The sequence below is a fragment of the Leptinotarsa decemlineata genome, unplaced genomic scaffold, assembly GCF_025532065.1.
Source record: "Leptinotarsa decemlineata unplaced genomic scaffold, Ldec_3_MD MMD2_tig00026307_RagTag_RagTag, whole genome shotgun sequence".
NCBI lineage: Eukaryota > Metazoa > Arthropoda > Insecta > Coleoptera > Chrysomelidae > Leptinotarsa > Leptinotarsa decemlineata.
In genome coordinates, this window is record NW_027412681.1 from 18,202,529 (window position 1) to 18,227,368 (window position 24,840).

The 24,840-nt window shown below is 35.2% G+C and overlaps 1 protein-coding gene across 1 annotated transcript in view; it reads left to right on the forward strand.

The window, feature by feature from the left end:
- Positions 1-17,736: 17,736 nt before the first annotated feature.
- Positions 17,737-24,840, forward strand: part of LOC111510728 (membralin) — a 422,685-nt gene continuing 415,581 nt past the window's right edge. Inside the window, exons 1-2 of the mRNA XM_074181282.1 lie at positions 17,737-17,897; positions 18,650-19,467. Of these exons, the coding sequence (XP_074037383.1) occupies positions 18,699-19,467 (769 nt within the window). The 5' untranslated portion in view covers positions 17,737-17,897; positions 18,650-18,698. The remainder of the gene's footprint in view (positions 17,898-18,649; positions 19,468-24,840) is intronic.

A 24,840-nucleotide genomic window follows, 5' to 3' on the forward strand; every position in this document is an offset into this window, starting at 1 on the left:
ATCTTTCAGACAAAGAAGTGGTTTGAATGTCCATGAAAAAATTCATGAGGAGGAAAAATTGTTTCTTTTTAAAATCCGGCAAAGATTTATTGCTCAAAATTTGAATAAACATGAACAAAATAACAGTGGTAAAAAACGGTTTCACTGTAAAATCTGCTCAAAATCTTTTACACAAAATAGTTATGTGAAAGTTCATGAAAGAATTCATACTGGAGAAAAAATGTTCCATTGTAAAGTCTGCTCAAAATCTTTCACTCAAAAAAGTACTTTAACCACACATGAAAAATCTCATACTGGAGAAAAACGGTACCAATGTAAAATTTGTAAGAGATCTTTCACTCATAAATGTCATGTGGTAAACCATGAAAGAACTCATAGTGACGAAAGGCCATATACTTGTAAAATATGTTCAAAATCTTTCAAAAATAGTAGTACTTTGAAAGATCATGAAAAAATTCATACTGATATGAAAGTGTTTCATTGTAAATTCTGCTCAAAATCGTTCAATTATAAATCTAATATGATAGTCCATGAAAGGACTCATACTGGAATACTTCCATATCATTGTGAAACCTGTTCAAAATCGTTCACCCAAAGTGGTGGTTTAAAATACCATGAGAAAACGGCACGTCACCAAGAACTCGTTCAAGAAAAAAAGAACAAAAATGTTAAGACTGAAAAACCTGTATCGTGTTAGTTTTGCAAGAAAATCATGTAATGTAAATATACCTTCAGATTGAGAATGTAAAACTGTCAGTTGTCTCGGTGTGTTGTCGGTGAATGACTATAAACTATTATGGATGTTGATGTATAAACTGAATAAGAGCCTCATAGCTTTTATGAATAGATTAATGTTGTAAAAAGCAATAAGTATTTTTATATGAACATAGCACGGTTCCCAAAAACGACTAACCTGGCAAATAAAATTTGTGAATTCAAGATAGGTCGAAAAGTTCCCCATTTGTGGGAAATGTAAGTCCAAAGAATCCGGTAACATGGTAAGTGCTTGGGAAGAAAATCTGCTTATAAAAAACAAGAAATTTGAGGTTAGGCTAGGCACAGGTGCTGATGTAGGCGTTATGCCCTTGAATATATTGAAACAGTTCAAAGTTCATTCTACAGAACATGTACTGAAAGGGTTCAAAGGCTCAGAAGCCAAAACTATTGATATGAGTAATTTGCATTATAAATATAAAGGTATATATATAAGAGGAAGGGTAGTCGTTCCTGACTAGTTAAGAATAAAAACTATTGGATAGTGGGGTATTGCAGCAAGTAAATGAGTACTCTTTTAAGTTTGTCCAAGCTTTCGGAAAATTTTATTTCCATCATCAGGGAAAATCTTATGTGAGGATGGTTACATTGATGTTGAAGAAAAAATTGTTGATACATTGGAGAAGATGAAACTTGATATACAATTCTAAATGCTTGAGATTTTTTTTTTTATAAAATATTGTTTTTCGTCAGACCGTTATTCACATCATGCGTGCAGGATTCAAATCTGCACGCATATATATATATATATATATATATATATATATATATATATACATATATATATACATATATATATATATATATATATATATATATATATATATATATATATATATATATATATATATATACACATCGGAAAAGTCTAGGGATATTTTTATAACATACTAAATATCATAAAAATAAATGCATGGGGTCGTTTAATTTCGATTAAATTGGTACACTCGACCACCTTGTAGATTTCTATGGGTTGAACAAAGCCTGCAAAAACGGTAACTAATCTTTTATCAATTTTTTTACAAACTGTAGCTTTTCGGCTAAAATGAATAGTCTGAAAGTGTCGAGTTTGTACATTTTATGCAGTTCTTGCTCAGCAATTAAACTGGAAATATTGTGCTTTAACATGGAACGCCATCACTTACCATTGGCTGAGATGAATAGAGCTGTAGGGCTTCTTCAAGGTGGCATGCGACAAAATGATGTAGCTCTTCGTTTGGGGGTCTCCCAAAGTGTTATCAGTCGATTGTGGCGGCGTTTCCGTGAAACTGGCAGTCCAGCCGAACAACATCCAGGGCGAGGACGCGCTACAACTGCAGTTCAAGACTGATTTTTGATCTTAACCGCAAGAAGATAACCGACAATCACAGCACCTGAGTTGGTTAACGTGTTGCAGCAGACGCACCAAGTAACCATTGGTCGTGATACTGTCAGAAATCGACTGCATGAAGCAGATCTCCACAACAGAAGGCCACTTAGGTGTCCACCTTTGTCGAGAGGCAATCGCGGTAGAAGATTAGAGTGGTGTCAAGAACATCAAAACTGGGATGCAAATGATTGGGCCACAGTTTTGTTTACAGACGAATCCAGATTTGGATTTCATCCAGATTCTCGTCGAGTAAGACTGTGGAGACGACCTGGAAATAATGAACGTTTGAGACACGTCCAGGAAGTCCATACATACAGAGGTGGTACAGTAATGCTCTGGGGCGGAATCATGATCGGCGGCAGAACCGATCTCGTTTTTCCAAATCGCTCCCTCACAGCTCGACAGTACTTCGACACCATTCTTCTACCTATCGTCCGTCCGTTTGCTGGTGCTGTTGGTGAAAACTTCCACCTAATGCACGATAATGCTCGTCCACATGTCGCGCGTCTAGTGACTGACTGGCTCACCAACGAAGGAGTTGATGTATTGCCATGGCTAGCACAATCATCGGACCTGAATCCCATCGAGCATGTGTGGGACACGCTTCAACGAAGAATTACTCCGCATATGGGGAACATTCACACAACGTTTCAATTGAGAGAGCTTTTAATCGCAGAATGGGTAAATGTACCTCAACAAGACATTGACAATCTCATTTTATCGATGCACGATAGATGTAGGGCTGTAATAAACCAGCGTGGAGGCCATACTTTGTACTAATTCCAAGTTTTTTGTATTATGATGTTTTTTCGGGATGCCAAAGAAGAGCCATATTTTTTTTTAGTTTTGCTTATATGCGCACTCAGTATTTTTGACCATTTAATACATTTTGTTGTAAGTTACATTCGTTTAATAATCACCCGTCAACTTTTTTTTTTTCCTAAAGCGATCTAAAAAAAAATTATTGCCATTTTTAAAAATATCCCTAGACTTTTCCGATGTGTATATATATATATATATATATATATATATATAGAATCTGTTTAAAATCTGTTTTTCCGTTAATCAGCTGCCGCCCCCATACGAACGACAACTCTCAGAAGTTGAGAAACTTGTGCGAGCTGAGGACTAACGAGGTCTTACCTTTTAACGTGTGATTCCTAACACGGTTGCAGAATCATTCCAGCTTCAACCAGATAAATTCTCTCGAGAAAAATATCTGGTCGATGCGAGAATCGAACACACGACCTTCCGACCGAGACAAAGAAGATTTTATCGAGTGTGTATGATATACAAATCAAAAAAGAAACAATTAGTGGACATAACACTCCAAAAAGGGGGGGGGGCAAACCGCGGACACGTGTTTCTGGCTATTGGCCTCATCAGTGCGGTGCAGCCAAGTGTAAAGGTGGGTAACACTTGTTTGCCGAAAGCAGGAAACAACACATATGCACGGAGTCAACAACAGGAGCCAACCGCACATTTGTGGTTCCAGTTAGAAGACCAAGAATTCCCAGGCTACATCTAACATGACCACGTAGGCAGCTATAGCTACCTGCGTGACATCCGGGTCCAGGATATAAATATAGACAAAGAAGATTTTATCGAGTGTGTATGATATACCCCCTTTTTGGAGTGTTATGTCCACTAATTGTTTCTTTTATATATATATATATATATATATATATATATATATATATATATATATATATATACAGGGCTATTCAAATTCGTTTCTGTACATGAGGATCTCGTAAACGATAAGAGATAGAGTGTCGAATATAGCTCTTTTGGTTCTGGAGATATACAGGAAAAACCAAAAAATCCCTTGTGGAACCACCTATTGGTGTCACACCACTTATGTTTCACTTGCGTTTACGCAGTTATTTTTATCAAGTACTTTTCTGATTTTTCACTTTTTGTCTTCAATTGAGGACCGCCTGCCCGGTACTGACGATGCCCAATAGGCTGAAACAGCTGTCTACCGGTGGCTCTTAAATTGAAATCAATATGGGGATGATCAGAAAGTACTTATCTATTTATCTTTTGATTTTCATGGAGTTATTTTCCAGCAGCTTGACTGCATTAACCTTTGTCGATTATATATATATATATATATATATATATATATATATATATATATATATGTGTGTATATATATATATATATATGTGTGTGTGTGTATATATACATATATACATACATATATATATATATATATATATATATATATATATATATATATATATATATATATATATATACGAATATTTTGTAATTGTAGTTGGGGAAAAACAGGTTCTCTTGAGCGGCCAAGATTTGAGTTTGATTAAGAGGATGAATAATATTAATGTAAATAATTTAGAAAATTCAGTTCAACAAATTTTACAGGATAACTCAGAAATTTTTAATGGTTTTGGTAGGAGTAGGAGTAGGAAAACATTACTGTAATATTCGGGATAGATTTTACTTTATAAATGAAGGATTAAACTTATTTTTTATTCTGGCATTCAACATTTTTTTGTTTTTATGACACGAACAATATACGGAGGCTCAAAAATAACTAATAATGAAGTTCTTCCCCCGTTTGCAATTGAATTCCAAAATAATTTGCAAATGGAAAATAAACAATCAAAACCCATATCATGCTGATTTCTGCACTTTACGGCCGTATCTAGTGACATCTGGGCCTTGAGCTACTTCTCTTCTCTTGAAGGTCTGCTCTTTATTTTCTTTCTAATCCTTCTTTTCTTTATTCTCTAACATTTCGCAACCTACAATTTTTTTTTCCTTTACTTTTCTCTCCATAGAAATATAATTTTCAGATAATATAATCTGCGAATTGGTCGAATTAGATCTTCGTGTTCCCATTTGACTCTTGCTACTCTATGGAACTTGTCTTTTCCAGGAAATAAAAATGCAAAAAATATTTCCTGAAGGCCATGGCAGTTCGATTATCTGTTTCATGAGAACAATATCACCTACTTTCAGATTGCCTATCTGTTTTTGACCAGTATGGACCTGTTCTACTAGATACTTTTCCTGAGTCGACTACATAAACCATCTCTGAGCTTCTGTATATAATTCAATCTTTTTATCAAATGACGTACATCAAATATGACCAATTCGGGAATCTCCGTATTGAGAAATATGGAAGGTGTTATAGGCACGAAATCTTCATTAGATACATATGTAATTGGTCGAGAGTTGATCTAGTTGCCTCGCAATCAAATAACACAGTCATGAGTTCTTCATAATCAGCAGGATTTTTCGTAAATTCCGCCGCACCATTTTTCTTGAGTTCGAATATTCTTCCACTCCATTCCAGTTGTCTTGTTTTAGTAAATTGATAATTCCAATGAAGTTTCCACCATTATCCGAGTATATTACTTGAACTTTACCTTTTCTTGCAACAAATCTTCGGAAAACCATTAAAAATGCATCTGTAGAAAGTGATCTAACCAATTCAAAATGCACCGCTCGGTAGACTGCATATGTCAATTTTCTCCGAGAAAGGCACCACCCACTATTCCCACACTAGAATCTACAATACCGGAAATTACTTTTCGACAGCGTCTAGTCAGGTGAATTTTAAAACAGCTCAATATTAACAAGGCGTCTGGACCTGATGAAGTGCCCGTCATCGTACTTAAAAAGTCTACAAATGAACACGCACCAGTATTTTGCAGACTTTTCAACCTGTCTTATGAAAAATGGGTTTTTACTTTTTCTTGGAAGATTGCTCGCGTTCAGCCGTTTCCCATAAAGGGCAAGAAAAATCTTCCAAATAACTACAGACAGTCGCTTTGCTATCAGTGATATCAAAATTCATGGAGAAAGTTGTAAACCACCATGTCCTCCAATATTTGGAAAGCTTTAACATCTTGAGCGATCATCAATATGACTTTCGGAAACAAAGATCAACAGGCGACCTTCTATAGTATGTCACCCATATTTGGAATAACGCAATCGAGAAACATAGAGATTCAAGAGCTGTTGGATATTTCTAAGGCTTTGATCGTGTGTGGCAAGAAGGTTTGCTGCACAAACTTCGATGCTATGCTGAAAGTGGCCGTCGATGGATATCTGTCGAATACTTTCACCATTAACGCTGGTGTTCTCCTGGAATCCATATTGTCTTCAACCCTTTTTTATTGTATTCAACGACTCATTGGAAAAAAAACAAGAATCCAATATATTGCTTTGCTGACGACAGCACACTTGTCTCGTCATTCCATTTGGATTCCAGGACATCAGCTATGGAGGCACATCTTCACCGGCAGCAGAAGGTTGCATATCTTAATGAGGATCTAGAAGTGATTTCGAATTTGGGTGAAAGTAACTAGGTTCATTTCAATGCCACAAAAACCCAGGCATCGGTTTTCCCCAAAAAGATAAATGTCTCTGAACCGGATATAATAATGTTAGGTCAGACAATTCCGCTTTCTGCTTCGATAAGTTTGTTGGGGGTTAAAATGGACACCAATATTTTTTGGCCCAATCATGTCTCTAGAATTGCAAAGGCTGCTTCTCAAAATCTTGGAAAACTGTTCCGAACCAGAAAACTGTTAACACCTCAGCAACTTGTGATGCTTCATAAAGCTCAGATCAGATCTTCTTTGGAGTATTGTTCCCATGTATGGAGCTCTGCCCCCCAAACATACCCTGAAGTTGCTGGATTCCATCCAGAAAAGAGCCATCCGCCTGATTGGAGACGCGAAATCACGTGCAACCTTGATAGCCCGGAACATCGAAGAAAGGTTGGACATTCTCTCTTCTATAGATGCTTTTACAGGAAGTGTTCAAGTTTCTTCGCGCATTTGATTCCACCAACAGCAGTGCATATCAGAAATACGGGACGGAATGTGGCTGCTCATAGTTTCGAGGTTCAACTCAGTACACCTCGAACTTCACTGTTTAAGAGCTCTTTCAGCTGGAAACCTGGGTTTATGTGGAAAAAAACTTCTGAGAACGTTTTTTCAAATGGATTTAGTCTCCATCGATTCAAATCCAATGTAAATCGCGACTTTCGCACAAGCATCGCTCTGAGAGCACCTAAGGATTTACCTGTAGTGCTTGTGTTTTGTCCTTAAAATAATACTGGTGTCCATGAATTTTCTCCGCCTTTGAAGTAAAATGGACCGACTAAATCTACACCCGAAACTTGAAATGCTGCTGTATTATTTTATCTTGTCAATAGGGAGAGGGGCAAAGGGATTTAGTGTTATATCTTTTATATATTACGCATTTTGATCACAAATTTTCTTCCTTTCAATAACCAAAACTTTTCTCTTGAAATACATAAGAGTCTGAACTCCTGCATGAGAATTCAATCGACGTTGTTATTCAATTTGGCAACAATCTCTTTTTTAAATGGAAAAATATGCCAGGAGATGTAAAAATGAAAGGTTCACTTCTTTGAATAATATTTTGTTTTCACTCTCAGAAGACCATCATTTGACTCGAAGGTATTCATTTTATTTATTTGTTTGATATTTGCTGAAATTTTTTTTCTGGATTATAATCCAGCGATTCGAACATATTTTGAAATATTCCACATGATTGTTTTACTTTTTTATAATTATTCATATCAATATTTCCAATTTCAAGTTTCTTGGTGCTTTTTTAAAGTTTATCCAAACATATTGAAATTGTTCTGAATTCGTATAAATTTCTTGATGTTCATTGGCGGTAGATTCGGATACATTTCATTGAACTTTCTACATGTTCTGCTGATAATTTTGTCACACTGTCCAAAAATAATAAACAAATTCATAAGAACTTCGTTTGAATAGTTTTGTTCCATCGTTTTGAAGGTATTTGCAACTTCTGAAGTGACGAAAATGTCGATATTATTAGGAGAATGTCACAACGCTACTGTCAAATAGTAATCACGGCCTGCTTACCAAATACCGAATGGAAATACCATTCTGAAGGGACATTTTCACAAATAAATGTTCATAAGTCCGAAACTTGACTAGTTAGATATAGGTATGATATACATAGAAAGAAAGCAAATTTCAGCAGCTTTCCGAATTTTCAATAATATACAGGGTGTTCCATTTAAAATAATCAAATTTCAGCAACTTTTTCAAGCAAACGAAAAAACTGTATTTTTTTACCACCCTGTATTGAAGTAACGGAGATTAGGCTGACGTGTGGGAAGTGTCCAAGTATCATCTAACTCCAAACCAAATTTCGATATCATAGTACTTCTTAACTAAAAGATATCGGCATTTTTAGAAGTCATGATTTTCGAAGAAAAAAATTGAAATTAATTTTTATTTCGAAAACGGTAACAGATAGGTATAGGGAAATATCAAGAAAATTTGTCGGGCAATTGTTGGAGATTCCAAAAATAATATTATATACAGAGTGTTCCATTTGAAAAATCAAAGTTGCTACTGCTTTCTAATAGAAGCGGCAACACCGCATTGTTGAAAATATTTTAGTTGGCTAGAGAATGTTCGAATATGCCCTCCATTAAATTTTCAAAGTGATATATATATATATATATATATATATATATATATATATATATATATATATATATATATATATATATATATATATAATCTAAAAAGGTTAATGCAGTCAAGATGCCAGAAAATAATTCCATGAAAATCAAAAAATGAATAGATAAGTACTCTTTGATCATTCCCATATTGATTTCAATTTAAGAGCCACCGGTATACAGCTGTTTCAGCCTATTGGGCATCGTCAGTACTGGGCAGGCGGTCCTCGATTGAAGACAAAATGAGAAAAAACCAAGAAAGTACTTGATGAAAATAGCTAAAAGCACCAATATAGGTGGTCCACAATTATAGGTGTCCACTAGCGTTACGCTAGTTGCACACACACACCGATTTGGGACGGCCAGTATAAAATCGGCCGATATTTTATTGGTAGCTTGCACACTCACCGGATTTTTATCGGTCAAACAATCAGTTGCTTTGTTGTCGTAATTAGCACGCACTACCAAAACGAAGTTAATACGTAGTAACTACAATTTCACCGAGCATTCGAGACTGGTGGAATGGTCGGTAAAAAACCGGTGAGTATACAAGAGTGTATTTAGTCATGTACGCCACTACTTCCCGGTACTGCCGGCGATACGGTGGCAGTGGACGGCTGCTCACCGGTATTTTACCGGCGGCGATCACCAGTCGGCGTGTGTGCAAGGTCCCGTTCCCACATGTGGTTCACTATTGGAATTTGGACGACCAGTACAAAGTCGGCCGTCCAAAATCGGTGTGTGTGTGCAACTAGCGTAACACGTGGTGTTTTCAAACCAGTCAGCAAATGAAGCAAAATCTCCAACTACCGACCCGGCTGCCACCGCTCGAAGCTCGGTGCTTGGTGTGACGTCAGGATGTACCGCGGGCGATATCACATTTTCAATTACTCTTGCTCAGTTGTTAATTGACATAAAAACCGGAAAATTTTGTGGGATACTTGGGAGATGATTTACTTTCATAATATATAATTTTCAATAAAACACTAAATTAGCCTGAATGAGCCCATTGTAACCACATTCGTTGTCTGATATTTAGCGGCACATTCTCCAGAAGCTCAGGCAGATAATCTCGTAAAAATGTTGACCATTCAAGTTTCTATCAAAGAGTTTAAATTATAAATGTGTTCATTAGTGGTTCTGTTATTCCCCAACTGAATGGCATCTCAACGATGGCGGCTTAATCCTAAGGTGTGTGTATCCGTGCCGAGAGGATGAATGACACCCGAATACCGGGCGCCCTCTCGTCGTAGCATCGCCTTGTCACGGTAATGCGGGGCTCTGCCGTGATTGACATTCCTTCCCTAGCTACTGGTGGGACTTTTATATACAGAGTAAACTTAAAAATTCTTTCTGATGCTGAGTCTATAGAGTAAATGGATGTCGAGTTTATGACTCCAACTGACCTCCCTGTAAATTTAGATCAGGAGCGAGTCTACAGAGGCGATGGACGTCGAGTTTACGACTCCAACTGACCTCCCTGTAAATTTAGTTCAGGAGCGAGAGCTTCCAATCTCCCCGACTCCTGGTCCAATAATGAACCAAACAAAAAAGGTTTGGTGATGCAGCCAGAAACGACTGAGTCGTCTTCTCAAGAGCGGGGTACCTTATAAAACCGCCTTGCACGAAATTCTTGATCGGCGTACGCAGAATCTATCTCAGTGAGGAAACAAACCCCCCATAAGCAGATTAGCAAACGTTTGCGCTCAAGTGATGATTCACCAAAACCAGAGGCGAAAAAGCCCTGCACGGTTGAATCTAAGGCCATCGTCAGGTGTAGCTGACGTGCAAAAACCATTATATGGAAAGGTTGTCGCGGGTATCAAGGTGGGAATCTTGTACCTTATCTATCCGACTATCTCATCAACGATGACACAACAGAGCATATACTTGGCAGAGCCGTACTCTTAACATCTGACCTGAAAGACCACTACTCACCATACAAACTAATCTTCGTTAAGAAGCTGGGTTAATTTGGTCGAGTGTGAATATGTGTGAGCCACAATAAACCCTTGCGGGTTGCGGTGGAGGGTCGAATAGACCCACTCACTTTGGACCTAACCTAACCTTCTATGAGAAAAGAGTATGGTACTATAACTTGTGTACCTATAATTCCTTCCCACACGTTAATAGACCATCTATTCTGGTGATCCAGAGTGCGGAAAAAATAAGGATTCACATCACTATAATAACGGAAGTTGTCTGTTCACTAAGCCTTTGTTATGAAAAGTAGATTCATAAGAAAATAAAATGGATGTTTATCCTTACTAAACTTGTCCAGAACCCATAGACAAAATATGATTCGTCGATGGAAGTCTATTCCATATAACTCCTAGTGCATCTGAATACGGTACGAGTGAAATTTGTATTTTTTATTACCTTATTAGGAATGCTCCGTCTGCTTATCTCTGGTTCTTTCTCGATATTACGGTGACTCGTATGAGGGTTTTCTATGATTGATCCCATTATAAGAAATTCATTTTCCTCATTTGTAATGATAGGTTTTAGTCTGTTTGCTTCTATCTACTAGAGTATGATATGCGTTAGGTTAATTTTCATTTGACGTAGGTGAATCCCAAAGCTGTCCCTGATAAGGACGTACCTATTCAAGTAATTGAATTTCTCACTGTGAGCAATGTGTTTGTTAGTCTGAATACAGCATTGTTACTTATAAAAAGGTCTGAAATTCAATGAAATGTCCGGACAAATTAGCAATTTAATTTTGGGATAATATTGTAATCTAAACCACCGTGGTGAATCTTATTCTGAAAAAAGTTCACGTAGAAAAGCGTGGAGAATTCATCACATCGTTTGTAAAAATCTGTATTGATTTTTTGTCCACCTTTCAATTGATTATCACCAGCAACCAAATTCAAAATTTTACCTTCTGCATATTCATACTCCTGTAATTGACTTTGAATGCATTGTTATAAATAGGATCTAGTTTTTACCCCCAACTGTCTCGTCCCAGCAGGGTTACAGAACTATCACGCAACGCTCTTCCTTTCAAAATTGTATCAGAAGTAGATGGCATGTTTTTTAAACAACAAAACTAACAAATCGCAGAATCAGCAAATATATGTACCTACCTATACAAATTCAATTTTTTTCCGTTGGAGTGCAAAAAGTAAAAATGTTATGATTAATTTGCTACAAAAAAGATCTGATACATTCAGGCCCGCTTGGTGTTTAGCATCAGATATTATGTTGATTAAAAAATGTTATCCCTTTTTGTGAGTCTACTTGACACTGTAATATATCAGTGAGTATAATTATTCAATTTAATCGAAATGAACACCATTTGAATCGGTGCACTTTTGCCAATGTATTAACACGAGTCGATTAATTACGTCAGCATAAAAATTGGTTCTCGAAATTCGATGAAGTCGACGAAGGTTGTTTTTGCTTGGACCTGATTGGCGATAGTTCTACCGGTGAGAAAGTTACCAAATTGCTCGAAAAGATGGTAGTCGATTAGGGAAAGGTCTAGGGAGTATGTTAGGTGAGACAGGTTCGACACTCGATTCGTTTAATTTTTGCACGGTGATTTATAAAACGTGCAGAACAGGATCGGACCTCTTCTGTTGACCAATTGCTTACGCAATTTTGAATACAATGTGATGGTTTGGCCCGATTCCAGTACGTTAAGTGAATCACACCAGTCACTGATCACCAAACAGTAACCTTGGTCTTTTCTGACGGCTATTTGCCATTGGAAAGTGTCTGGGTAGAGGATCCACTAGGTACTCAACACATATATGACGATCCTAACCAAAAAATATAGTTTTGATCGCGCAAAAGTGACGAAGAACAGGCCTCGAAACGTGACAATTTCTGTCGATCGTGCAAATCATGGGCTATCCACTTTCCGAGCTTTCTGACCTTTGCAATACGTTTCAAATAATCAAAAACCACATAGATGCTGACACCCATTTCTTCCGCCATCCTACACACTGTGATGAGTTAGTCTACAACAGGGTCCTCAAATCCTTGTCGTTCATTACTGTAGGTCGACCACTTCGGGGCTCATCTCCGTGGCTAAAATCTCCGGAACGAAATTTTGCAAACTAACGTCGTAAAGTGCGTTCATTAACACTATCATTGCCAAATGCCTGATTAATTTTTCAGGCTATTTCGGCTGCGCTTTGGTACAATTTGAATTCGCAGAGAAAAATTGGCCGGAAATCGTTCAACGAAATCATATAGTAATGAGCTGAAAAGAGGCAAAATTCCCTATCGATCGGTATACCTATATCACGATACAATAGAATACATACCTATTCATTGAGATATGGAGCTACAAAAATACATGATACGAAATGGTCAAAACTTTTGAAACAACCTGGGGACAATTAGAAGGCAAAATATTCACCTAGTTTAGACACATCCTGGCGTGTTCGGTGATATCATTTGCACGTCGCGCCTTAACGAATAAATCTTCAACAGATATTTCTGCAAAAGCAGTTTGAATTTGGGCCACTTTGGATGAACCAACTAGACCAGAAAATAATGTAATTACTTGCTCAAGTCGTCATTTCAATAAAAGTAAATTATCGTCCTTTATTGAAACAAGTGTTCCAATTTTGAGGGCAAGCTACTACTGCTTCATTTTGATACATAGGTACCTACATCTTTGCAGTACACCAATATACTCTCTTGACAAGCGGCTCCAAAATTGCTGTTCCACTTTTGTTGAATGTGTTTTTTACAGCTCACTCTGGTTAAACACCCATTCTTTGGGAAAGTGGTACAATTTTAACTTTGAAACATTTTATACAGGAAGAAACTGTTTTCTTCGCCTACTTCCTACCGTATAATGGCCAATATTTTTCACGAATAGAAAAAGAAATTATTGATATCTACAATGTTTTTAAGATTTAATTTTTTGCAGGTCCCATTTGTGCAAATTTTTGATTTTTTGACTTGTTCAATTCACTTTTGTAAAGACAGCTGTGAAAATTCTAAACAGTTTTATATAAAGCGTTCTTTGGATTTCTACTAGTTGGAAGATTATTTAATTTTTTTAATTTCTTTGGTTGAACTGCTTACTCTTTCCAATAAGGCAGCTCTATACCCTCTAGAAAATGTTTGAGTCCATTCAATATATTTAAAATTTGTCTTAGATCGAATCAAAACTGAAACATTATAATTCTTTGTAATGTGACAACGTGTATTCAAGCAGGTTCATAATTTGAAGAAGAAAATCTTAAGGAACGTAAAATATCAGTAGCTTGACTGGTTGAAGAAGCTCTCAAATAGTAAAATTTCTGAGTTGTAATTGAAGTTTAATTAGAATAATTCAAAGAACTGAACGTTCAAGCATTTGAGCCAATTTCCATGGGAGCTTGAGAATGTTGGCATATCGATAGCAGGTAATCTCACCTTCTTTATAATTTTTTTTAAATTTCATTTGACTGTTGTATACACAAACCACTTACAGTTGTATAGCGTTAGTTTTTTTCGTTTAGGAATCAGAAATGACTTTTTGCACGCTTCAACGTTCTGAAAATAAGTATTTTCTGAAAGACTCACGAACTTTAATTTGTTCAGCAATTTTATTATCAACTATGACAGATATTTCCCTAAGCAAGTTTCTATATTTTAGCCCTTTTTTATTACACGCTTTATATTAGCTTCACCTGTATGTATGTATGTATGATTGTTTGAATGCATGTATGTATGATTGTATGCATGTTTGCTTGTAACTCTCAAGCTCGGGATCTGTATTGACTGAATTATTGGCATTAGTGCTTGATGTAACCTACTTGATATTTCTTGATCTATTCGCGGGCACATGACGCTGTACGTAACCTACTTGACATTTCTTAATCTATTCGCGGGCAGATGGCGCTGTACGTAAACTCTTTGATATTTCTTGATCTATTCGCGGGCAGATGGCGCTGTAACCTCCTTGATAGGTTGTTCATAAGAAAATCAAAATAATAAATATAGTTTAAAAAACACTCTTTCAAAGAACATCGAACTAAAAAGTTACAAATAAATATAGTTTAAAAAAAACTAAAAAACACGCTCTTAAAGAACATAAAACTAAAAAGTTAGAAATATTTTTTTTTAATTGAGCATAAAACAATAACGATCGAAAAATACTAGTTTTATTGTGACAAAAGCGTGGGCGATTTGTGCCATATTTTCTGTATATCTAGCGCCCAGGCTTTTTTCACAATAATACTAGTATTTTTTGATCGTTATTGTTTTAAGCTTATTAAAAAAAAATATTTTTAACTTTTCAGTTCGATGTTCTTTAAAAGCGTGTTTTTTAGTTTTTTCAAACTATATTTATTTTACCTAGGGGGAGATTATGAAAGGAAGTAACCAGTTGATTAATACGCTACTGATATCACGTTGCTGGTAAAGTGATATTTCGTCTCTTGTGATGTGATATCACGTCACCAAAAAATTTTAATATTTTGTGATTTTCGTCAGAAAAAAAACAATATCTTATTGATTCCATTAGCTTCCTATTATTATTCAAAAAACATATAATTTGACAGGAAAACGAACATAACAACATAACTTGACAACGAACATTTGAACTTAATTTCCAACACTGCAATTTTTTACTTTCTATATATGTGGCGAAATTATATAATAATCAACAATTACTTTCTATTTATGACTTTATTCACACTTTTTTTAATTAATGAAATGAAAATCAATTAATATGATATGAATATACGTATGCAATATTTAAAGAAAGGCAGAACGAAACATTCAAAAAATCAACGAAGCACAAACTAACTTTTTTTCAAATTTTCGGAATTTATGAGTAGCACCAGTAAAAAAAATAATCTCGAGAAATGATTATCAAATATCACTATGCAAAAAATTGTTTATGTACTTGTCGAATGTAGGAAGAGCTTTTTGAATTCCGTTATGGTTTCGCCCTCTTGCTGTGCTTTCGTTATAAGACTATGAGAGCGAGAGAGAAAGAGAGAGAGAATTCTCAAGTCTCTTTCTAGATTTGACAAACTGTACAATTTGACATGCAAGACAAAAGATGATATAGTACAAAAGGCACAACTCTTTGGCATTGCTGGATCAACATAACTGTCCTGAAGGGATAAGCCTGAGTAGTAAAAGGCAACTCCTATTAGAAAAGACGCCATCTGTGGGATCGACAGAAAACTCATAAATCCGCGAATATCAAAAATATACGAGGCTTCCCAAGAGTGCTTCGTTTCAGACTTTTTTTCATCTAGTTATCGCTCTAAAGGGAGAGCTGTAAAAAAGATAGATAACCAATCATATGTGGCTGTCGATGTCAAAGTATGACTGGTCTGGCTTTACAATTGACCGCCTTGGGGAGCTTCGTTTATCTTTGATATTTGTAATCATCGCCTCTTACTACTCAAGCTAGTCCTTTAAGGGTCATGGTGGGTTGAAATAGTGCAACCTGGTGTTGGATTATGAATGCTTTGCTTTAGTACTCTCGTCTCATCTAGAAGAGTTTCAATTTAGTCTTCGACAGTTTTTTATTTTTCATTGAATTTTTTCTAAATTTCAATCAATGATGATGAGGTAGGTAAGTGTTTAGTACTAGATTTCCACCTTTTCATCTTCAAATACCAAATATCAGGTAAAATCAGATCCTTGCTAGACCTTATCATCCACGATTAATTTGGAATTTTATACTGTTACGTTTCCCGTGGCTTGTCGAATAATTGACTACACTAAATAATCAAACTTAACTTTATTTCACTTTAAATACAACAAACACTACAAATACAACTTCAACTATTATTTGAATGTCTATCGCCTTACTAAATCACTTCGCGAACTGCACTGTAACGTCCACTTGACTGTGTCGATATGCTCCTGGCTAGCGTTTATATATCGTAATCGAATGCAATATAAATTTCGATGAAGCTCCATCGATATCGGTAGCATTATTCTCGCTGCTTCTAGAACAGCAGGGAACATTCGCGCGCTCTTAGCTACGTCACGATTGGTTTATGGCTACCAGTGGCGGCCGGCGTTATTATTTTAGGGCAAGATTTACAGCAATACCTTATATCTATCCGGTATACCTATTCAATCTGAAAAATAAATAAATGTAGATCAACAAAGAATCTGCTCAGGTGTAATGTAGGGCAAATTGAAGTGCGAAAGTGAATCGTTGAATTGTCTGATTAAACGTTAACATGTCGTATTTATAAATTGTGGAGTTATAATTTGAGTTGAATTCTGAAATTTTAAAACTCCATTCTCCTAATTATTTATTTCATTCATAAAAGCTCATGGATGGTAGCCAGCTGGGTTGGTGTGGGTGGTTTGCTCCACTCACTCAGTCGAACGCTGTGTGAATCGATGATTAAAGCCGCGACGCCAGACGGATCGATTTTCACGTTATCGTCCAACCCGTGCTATGAATCGCACGTTAAAAGACAAGCCCTCGTTATTTCTCAGCTCGTACAAGTTTTGACTTCTGAGAGTTGTCGTTCGTGGCGGGACGACAGCTGGATAATGGAAAAACATATTTTGACGATTTCAATCAATTCATTAAACTCTGTTTGTCTGTTATTGCTACACTTAAACATATTATTTGTGGATCTGTATTAATTGATTATTCAGACAGTGAAGGGTTGAAAAAACCCAAAAAACATCGATGATTATAGAATACTTCATAAGAAACGTCTTCTGAAGAAGATTCAATATGATAAATGAAAAAGAATATCTTATAGTTAATGTTGATGACCTGGTGAGAATCTCCGCTGGTTATTGTTTTGATCGTATGCATTCAATTCAAACTTCATTATTTTCAAAAAGATATTGATAGAAACTAAAAAAGGAAAAGTCAGTGTTATTACATTCCTGACGATAATGTTTGTTTTATACCACAGGAAATCACTATATACTACAAAAACATGCAAAACCTCGGCTACATTGACAAAAAAGTTTGTCACTCAGTGTTTTTCCTACTCTTTGATGATCACGATATGTAATGAATATCTTTATCCATCACAGTTACTGCTTTATACATTTTTTGTATATTACTTGCCAGTTAAACTTTTGAGCAGTGTCTACCAGTAGTAGCAGTAGCCACTCCACATTTGACCATCTGTTTTTAAACAGCTGATCTGTCATTTCATCTTGACATATTATTTGAAAAACCATTCTGAAGATTCCTAAAAGTTTTATTCATTTTGAATTCTAATACTTTTTGTGATATTTCAATACGAGATTATGACTTTTCCAAACGTGTCTTATAGTTATTGAAAGGTAGGTACTTTTCTGATTTGTAATATTACTTCACCTAATTTTGATCTTTTCCAAGGTTTTTATTTACTATAGAATGAGTTGTGATTTTGGTATGATATGAATAATAGCTGAAAAAACTATCCCTTCTGAACCAATATTGTAAAATTTTTGACAAAATATATTTGCGAATTTATCTGCACTTCTAAGCAATGCTTGCATTCTTCAAAAAATGTTTATATACTGTATGCAGAGAAAATGCGTCTTCAAATATCTCATATATGTATATATAATCAATAACAATATTCATTAAAGAAGAAAGTAATAAAAATCATGAAATTATGAAACAACAAAAATTATTACATACATAGTCACAACTCTTTAAACAGCAGTTGAGTTCTTCAATATTACTCTAGGCTGACAAAGGGTAAAAATTCTCATGTTATCAATAACTTTATATAAAATTTTGGCTATATACAAAACACAAAAGTGAAATCTGTATTATCAATATAGCATTTTATTCCAAGGAGGAAATCTCAAACGTGAAATGACAATTTTTATAGTTCAAAAGTTTGCATTTCATTTATTATAATATTTATTCCTGTGTTAACTTCGGTATCTGTTTAAATCTGTTTAAAATCTGTTTTTCCGTTAATCAGCTTAACTTCGGTATGTTAGTGTATTTAAAAAATTGTTTAGTCCAACTGACTCTTGAACAATTTTTATATTTGTATTTCATGTTATGAATAAATTAGTTTTGACTTTGTATTTTTTAGCATGAACGTGTCATGATACCTTCTGGAAAAATCAAGACAGTAAGTTAAGATGCCCGGAAACACACCTCCAGCCTTTGAAATAGCTCCTCCAACATTTGAACCACGTCAGACAGGTTCTGAAGTACCTATTTCTGGAAATAACATGACCGAGGAAGCTTCACCTGCAGCTGCTAGTGAAGCAGCTTCAATTGAGAGTGAAAGAGCTTTGTCCACTATTGCAGAAAGCGCAACTCCTATTGAAGAAACTGCACCTGTTATTGAAGGAACTGCTCTTGGTGTTGAAGAGACTGCACCTACCATTCAACTACCAGCTATTGAAGTCACTCAGAACACTCAACGGCATGGCCCCTTTCCAATGCCTAATAGAATAAGAAACAATAACCATATTCCACTGTTCAGTCTAAGAAATAGACTGTTCCACACTTTATTTTATAGATCTGCTTTGGCTTATGCAAGAATTGTACCCAGACCATTTCGCCGATTTCTAGAATTTGTTATACTTCTTAAAGCAATAGCTGCCTTTTTCGTATTAGTGTATATACACATATCTTTTTCTCGAACACCATCTACATGTTTGGCTCATGTCAAAGATTCATGGCCTAGAGATGGAATATTAAGAGTAGAAATTGTGAGGAATGCTGGAAACAATTACAACATCGAACAAAGTTATGCCAAAGAGGAGAAACTTAAACAGGGAAAAGCAGAAGATTTTGTACATGTTATTGGTTTACTAGCCAGGGAAGGATTTATGTACATAGAACCGACAGCAGTGGAGGAAACTACAAAGGAAACCCAACCACTTGATCCAGATATACAGAGTAAGATAACTTCCATACCTTTTTCTGAAAAAATATTCAAAGATTCTGAAAGAAATTGTTCTGTATGGTTCTAGAACTTGTGAATTCACTTGTTAATTCAATGACTTGGCCAACACATTGAAATTACTTTGAATATTACTGGAGTCTTTTCCCAACACCAAACCATTAATTTAACATCTTGACACGTGTTTCGATCAACAAGTGATCAACTTCAAGATCTTCCTCTTGAAGATGATCACACTTCGCTCGCATTTATGCAATAGAATAGCATAAATGCGAGCGAAGCCGAGTGTAAAAGCTAGTAATATATTTTTGATGTAGATCACGATACACTCATAATGGTGTGCTACTCGTTAGTTCCAAACGCGTCCAGTTCGCGCAGATGACGTGAGTGCGAAGCATATCGGGGTTGTAACTTCGTAACTCGTAACTCACAAATTCTCTGTTGTGCTGTGAAGTTTAAGAATTATTACGAAATTATTGTCAAGAGTGGTTTTCAAACATTTCTAATTAGCTTTTGCCAATTTAGTGTCGTATTCGAAGCTTCAATAAAATTAAACAAAAATACGAGTAGGTAGGTATATAACTAAGACAAAAGGGACCAATATTAAGTATTTTCGATTCCCAAAGAGCAAAGAACTATCTAAACAATGGATTTCAGCATGTAGGATGAAGGACAACATCAATTTGAAAAATGGTGTGTATTAATTAAAGCAATGATGACACATAATTTATTAGGTATTCAATGGTTTTCAGCAACTATTTGTTCTATTCATTTCCATAAAGATTGTTTCGAAGATTTATCAGTCAAAGAGCAATATGGTACTTTTTCAACAAAAAACGCCCGTATTTTGAAAACTGATGCTGTACCCACTCTGAACCTCTTATTTGAGAGAAAGCAAACTGAAGAATCAGAAAGAACAATTCGTTTTGCTAAAAGGACAAAATCCACTCTTTTACCAGAGCAACAATTGGAAAATTATGAAGGTAGTGTTTCCACATCACTACAATTAAATACTGAAGAGATAGAACAACCTGAACAAACAAACGTAGATAGCACTTGCAGTACTTCAGTTCAGTCGAATGCACAACAAACGACAGAAAAAGAGAGGTTAGGTTCTTTTATCAATCGAACTTCTTGTCACTGTGAATATTGGCTCTAATCGATTTTTTTTCTTTATGCATTTTTAAATTTTTTTCAGAATTGCGGAGTTACGTATAGCGGAACTAGAAGAAAAGGTTGCAAATTTGGAATCGTTAAATAGGGAGCTGTGCGATGAAAATTTACAGCTGAAGAAAGATATGGAAACATGCAGAAAATCATTGGAGAAATGTTTTTCGTCTGGTCAAATAGAAAGACTATTGAATCCCCATAAGAATCTTAGAAAGTACTTTTGACCAATGTTATCAATCTCATGCAAAAAATGTCATTTCAATTGAAAGACATTGAAAAGTTGTGTGTTCTTTCCTTCGACGAAATCCATTTATCCAATAGGATTGATGTAAATAAAAAAGATGAACAAGTGATAGGCCCACATAAGACTTGCCAAACTGTAATGACATGAGGGCTGATTAGTAACTGGTAGCAACCAGTGTTTTATGATTTTGATCAGCCAATGAAAAAAGAAATTTTAAACCAAATTATATCTGCATTATTCAATGCCGGTTTCACCGTGGTAGCCGTAGTAAGTGACATGGGTCCTACGAATATGAAATATTTCTCGGAAATGAATATTGCTCATGATGAAAATTGTTCATTCCCACATCCTTGTAATGAATCTATGATGATTTTTTTGTTTGTTGATGTACCTCATCTAATCAAGTTATTGAAAAATCACTTCATTGATCAAGGATTTTGGTTAAATGGTACATTTATGGATAAATCTTGTTTCGAAAGTCTCCTGGATATATCTACATCAGAGCTTTCTATAGTACATAAAGTCAGCAAGTACCATATCGAATTGAAGGGAACTGAAAGACAAAAAGTTAGGCCAGCAGTGCAACTGTTCTCTAATTCTGTTTCGAAGGCAGTTTTATTTTGTGGAAAAAGCGGATTAATGCCATCAGAGTTACCCTGGGAACAAGTATCAGACTTCGTTCAGCTCATTAACAGATGGTTTGACGTTATGAATTTGAAAACGAAAATAAGGGCTAACGAACCATCTAAAAACGCATATGGTATAAATTTAGAGGATCAGAAAAAAGTACTAGAAAAAACTTCCAATGTGATTAAAACACTACGAGTGGGAAAACATAAATCCTTGATTCAGTTTCAGAAAGGTATACTTTTGAGTAATAGATCAATTGTTGAGCTCTTCCTTTATCTTCAGAAGAGACATTCTGATGTCCAATATATTCTTACTACGCGACTGAATCAGGATATTCTGGAAAACTTCTTTTCTTACATGAGAGGGATGGGGTCATCTAATAATCATCCAAATCCTCTGGATTTCATTTATAGAATGCGTTGGTTCATTTTGGGAAAACACTCAGCATCAGTTTTCACTGAGATCAGGAATACCGAAGAAACCGGAGAGCAATGTTTAATCCAATCTCTAGAACAAACTTCAGAACATCCTGAGTTTGAAGAGTTAAACTGCATTACTGCTGATATGTTTGGGAGTATATCAACGGGAGCGGAATGTCTGGAAAACTCCCGGGAATTCCAAGATAGAGAAAATTTTATTCCTTATTCCTTTATAAATTCATGTTATGAAAAATGTCACACTAATGGACCAGATATGTCGCAAGAGGCGTTGGAGTTACTCGGATTGAAAGAAAAAATAAACAATGACTCATTAACTTATGTAGCGGGTAATGTGGCTCATAAATTCAAGAAAAAATATAATTTGGGAACGGAAGTTCTTCCAGCTTCCTCAAAGATTTGGATTGGTTGCAATTCATATCAAGGGGAGGTCTTCTAACACCCAATAACTCATTCCTTTAAGCAACACAAATAATGGAAACCGAATTTCAGAAAATGCATGGAAATACATTATCCAGAGAAAAAGGTATCTTCAAAACTTTAACGCAAAGAACCATAGAATAGAAAACCCAATACCATACGATGCATTACATTGTTTGTGCAGAACAATGTAATGCGGGAGATTAACAAACGAATAAATTTCCATAATTTGAAAAACAGGATGGAAAAAAATTAATAATTTCGTAAATCAACGAAAGAAAACTCGATGAATTACCAAAATAGCTTCTATCTCATTTTGTAGCTCGTTGTCATATGTCTTGTTACTTCAAATAATTAGAATATGGAAAATTTGACCCATGTGCAAATTGCACATGGTTTGAAAACAAAAGTACTTCAAAAAATATGTATTTTATTACCTAGCCGATTGAATTTGTCAAAAATATTGTCAAAAGTCGGAAATATCATCACAGTATGTATCACCCTCAGTTTCATCAATAGGGTGAGAAAATGACTCATAATTTTAGTATTCAGTAGACTCAGGAAACAAATATACCTACTTCTGAAAAAATCAACATGTATGTATTTATGCATCAAGACTAATAATTCCATTTTCATGAGAAAATGCCTGGAGATATTTGACCGAATCTCATTCTACTTCTAATGAATTGTGCGTTGTCCGGCTCCGTGCTTTGCAGTGACGTCACAAGTTAGGACAAAGCGGACAGAGATGCGCGTCGGCATACCGTTATGAGTGTATCGTGATGTAGATATGTTTCAGATAATCAAAAAAGGTTTTCCTATTGAAAGTTAATTGTAGAAAACGCTCAGAAAAATCGAAAAAATATTAATAGGTTCCTAAAAACTCCACGGTACATAGGGAGCCGTGAAAGTTGCTATTGTGTTTTTATTTAACTCAGTCAACCAATTTCCAGGGCCGTAATTTAAAAGGGAATAATTCACCCAATTATAATCAAATATTACCGAAACATCCCGAAATATAATATAAAATTCAATTTCTCAGTTTGAAGTGAACGTCTACAATCCAAAAACTACAACAAAAAATATAGGTCCGTATTTAAAAATTCTAAGATGGGGTGGCCCTAGTCAAATGACACCCTGTATAAAAGATACATGGACATATTCTGGTAACCCACATCGAGTGCCTACATCAAAATGTAGGCAGATTTTCAATATCTCTGCGAATAAAGAAGATATAGGCAAAAAATTAATTTGGAATTTTTTGGTTTTTCCTCCATATATCCAGAACCAAAATAGCTATATTCGATTTTTTCACATCATTGAATAGGTCTCTAAAATACGCAACTTTGCCACAATTCAACCGACACTCTATCTCTCATCGTTTACCAGATCCCCATGTACAGAAACGAATTTGAATAGCCCTGTATATACAGAAACATTTCGAAAAAGATATATTTCTTTACTACTAGAGTCTCATCTGAGCTATCTTTATATTCTAGGTTAACAGTAATACAATTATTCAACCTTACTTTGATTTTGTTTTTGATTATTATTCTGGCATCGACTGCTGAGGTCATTACTGTGTAAGTAATGTAAGTGTATTATATTCCTTTGACGCAAACAAAATTTCAAGTCTACCAGAAATTGCAGAATCAAGGAATGCTATAATATTATGGTGTAACCGAGATACAAAATTATTTTCATGTTGGACTCATTAAAATGGTTATCAGTGTCACAGAAATTATATTTGACATCTATAATTTTCATTTTTAAAGTGTTGAATACGTTGATGCCAGAATACCTTAATGATTTTATTGTCTTTAAATCTCAAATTCATAATCATCAAACAAGAGCAAATACAGGACAACAACTTCACTTACCAAAATACAATCTTACTAAGTCAATGAAACTTTTATTTTGTAAGGGTTTCAAAGAATACAACGAACTACCCAATCACATAAAAGATACGAAAACAATTATTTAATTTAAAACTAGTCTTGTTATGCATATAAGATCTAATAACTAATATTTGATCCAATATTATCATTATATATTTATTTATGTTTTTAGGGGCCTAAAATAATTTTTGTTATTGATTTTTTTTTCAATTGTATGTATATTAGGATAAGTTTCCTATTCAATAAAAATTCATTCATACATAACTATGGGGCTATATGCATACAGAGTCAAATTGCTAAACTATTCGAAGCATCTTATTGTGATAGATTGACCAAGCGCTTGGAACACTTTAAGCTCCTCTCAGCAAATCAGAATGGTTTCCGTAAGCACAAATCAACCAGCTCGGCAATCTCTGATTGCTTAGAGTTTATGTACAGTGAACTAAATAGTAGAAATAATGTTCCATGACTTCAGTTGTGGTTTTGATACTATTGATCATAATTTGTTGATCATGAAATTGAAAGGGTTGGGAGTTAGAGGTATTCCACTTCATTGGGTAACATCACATC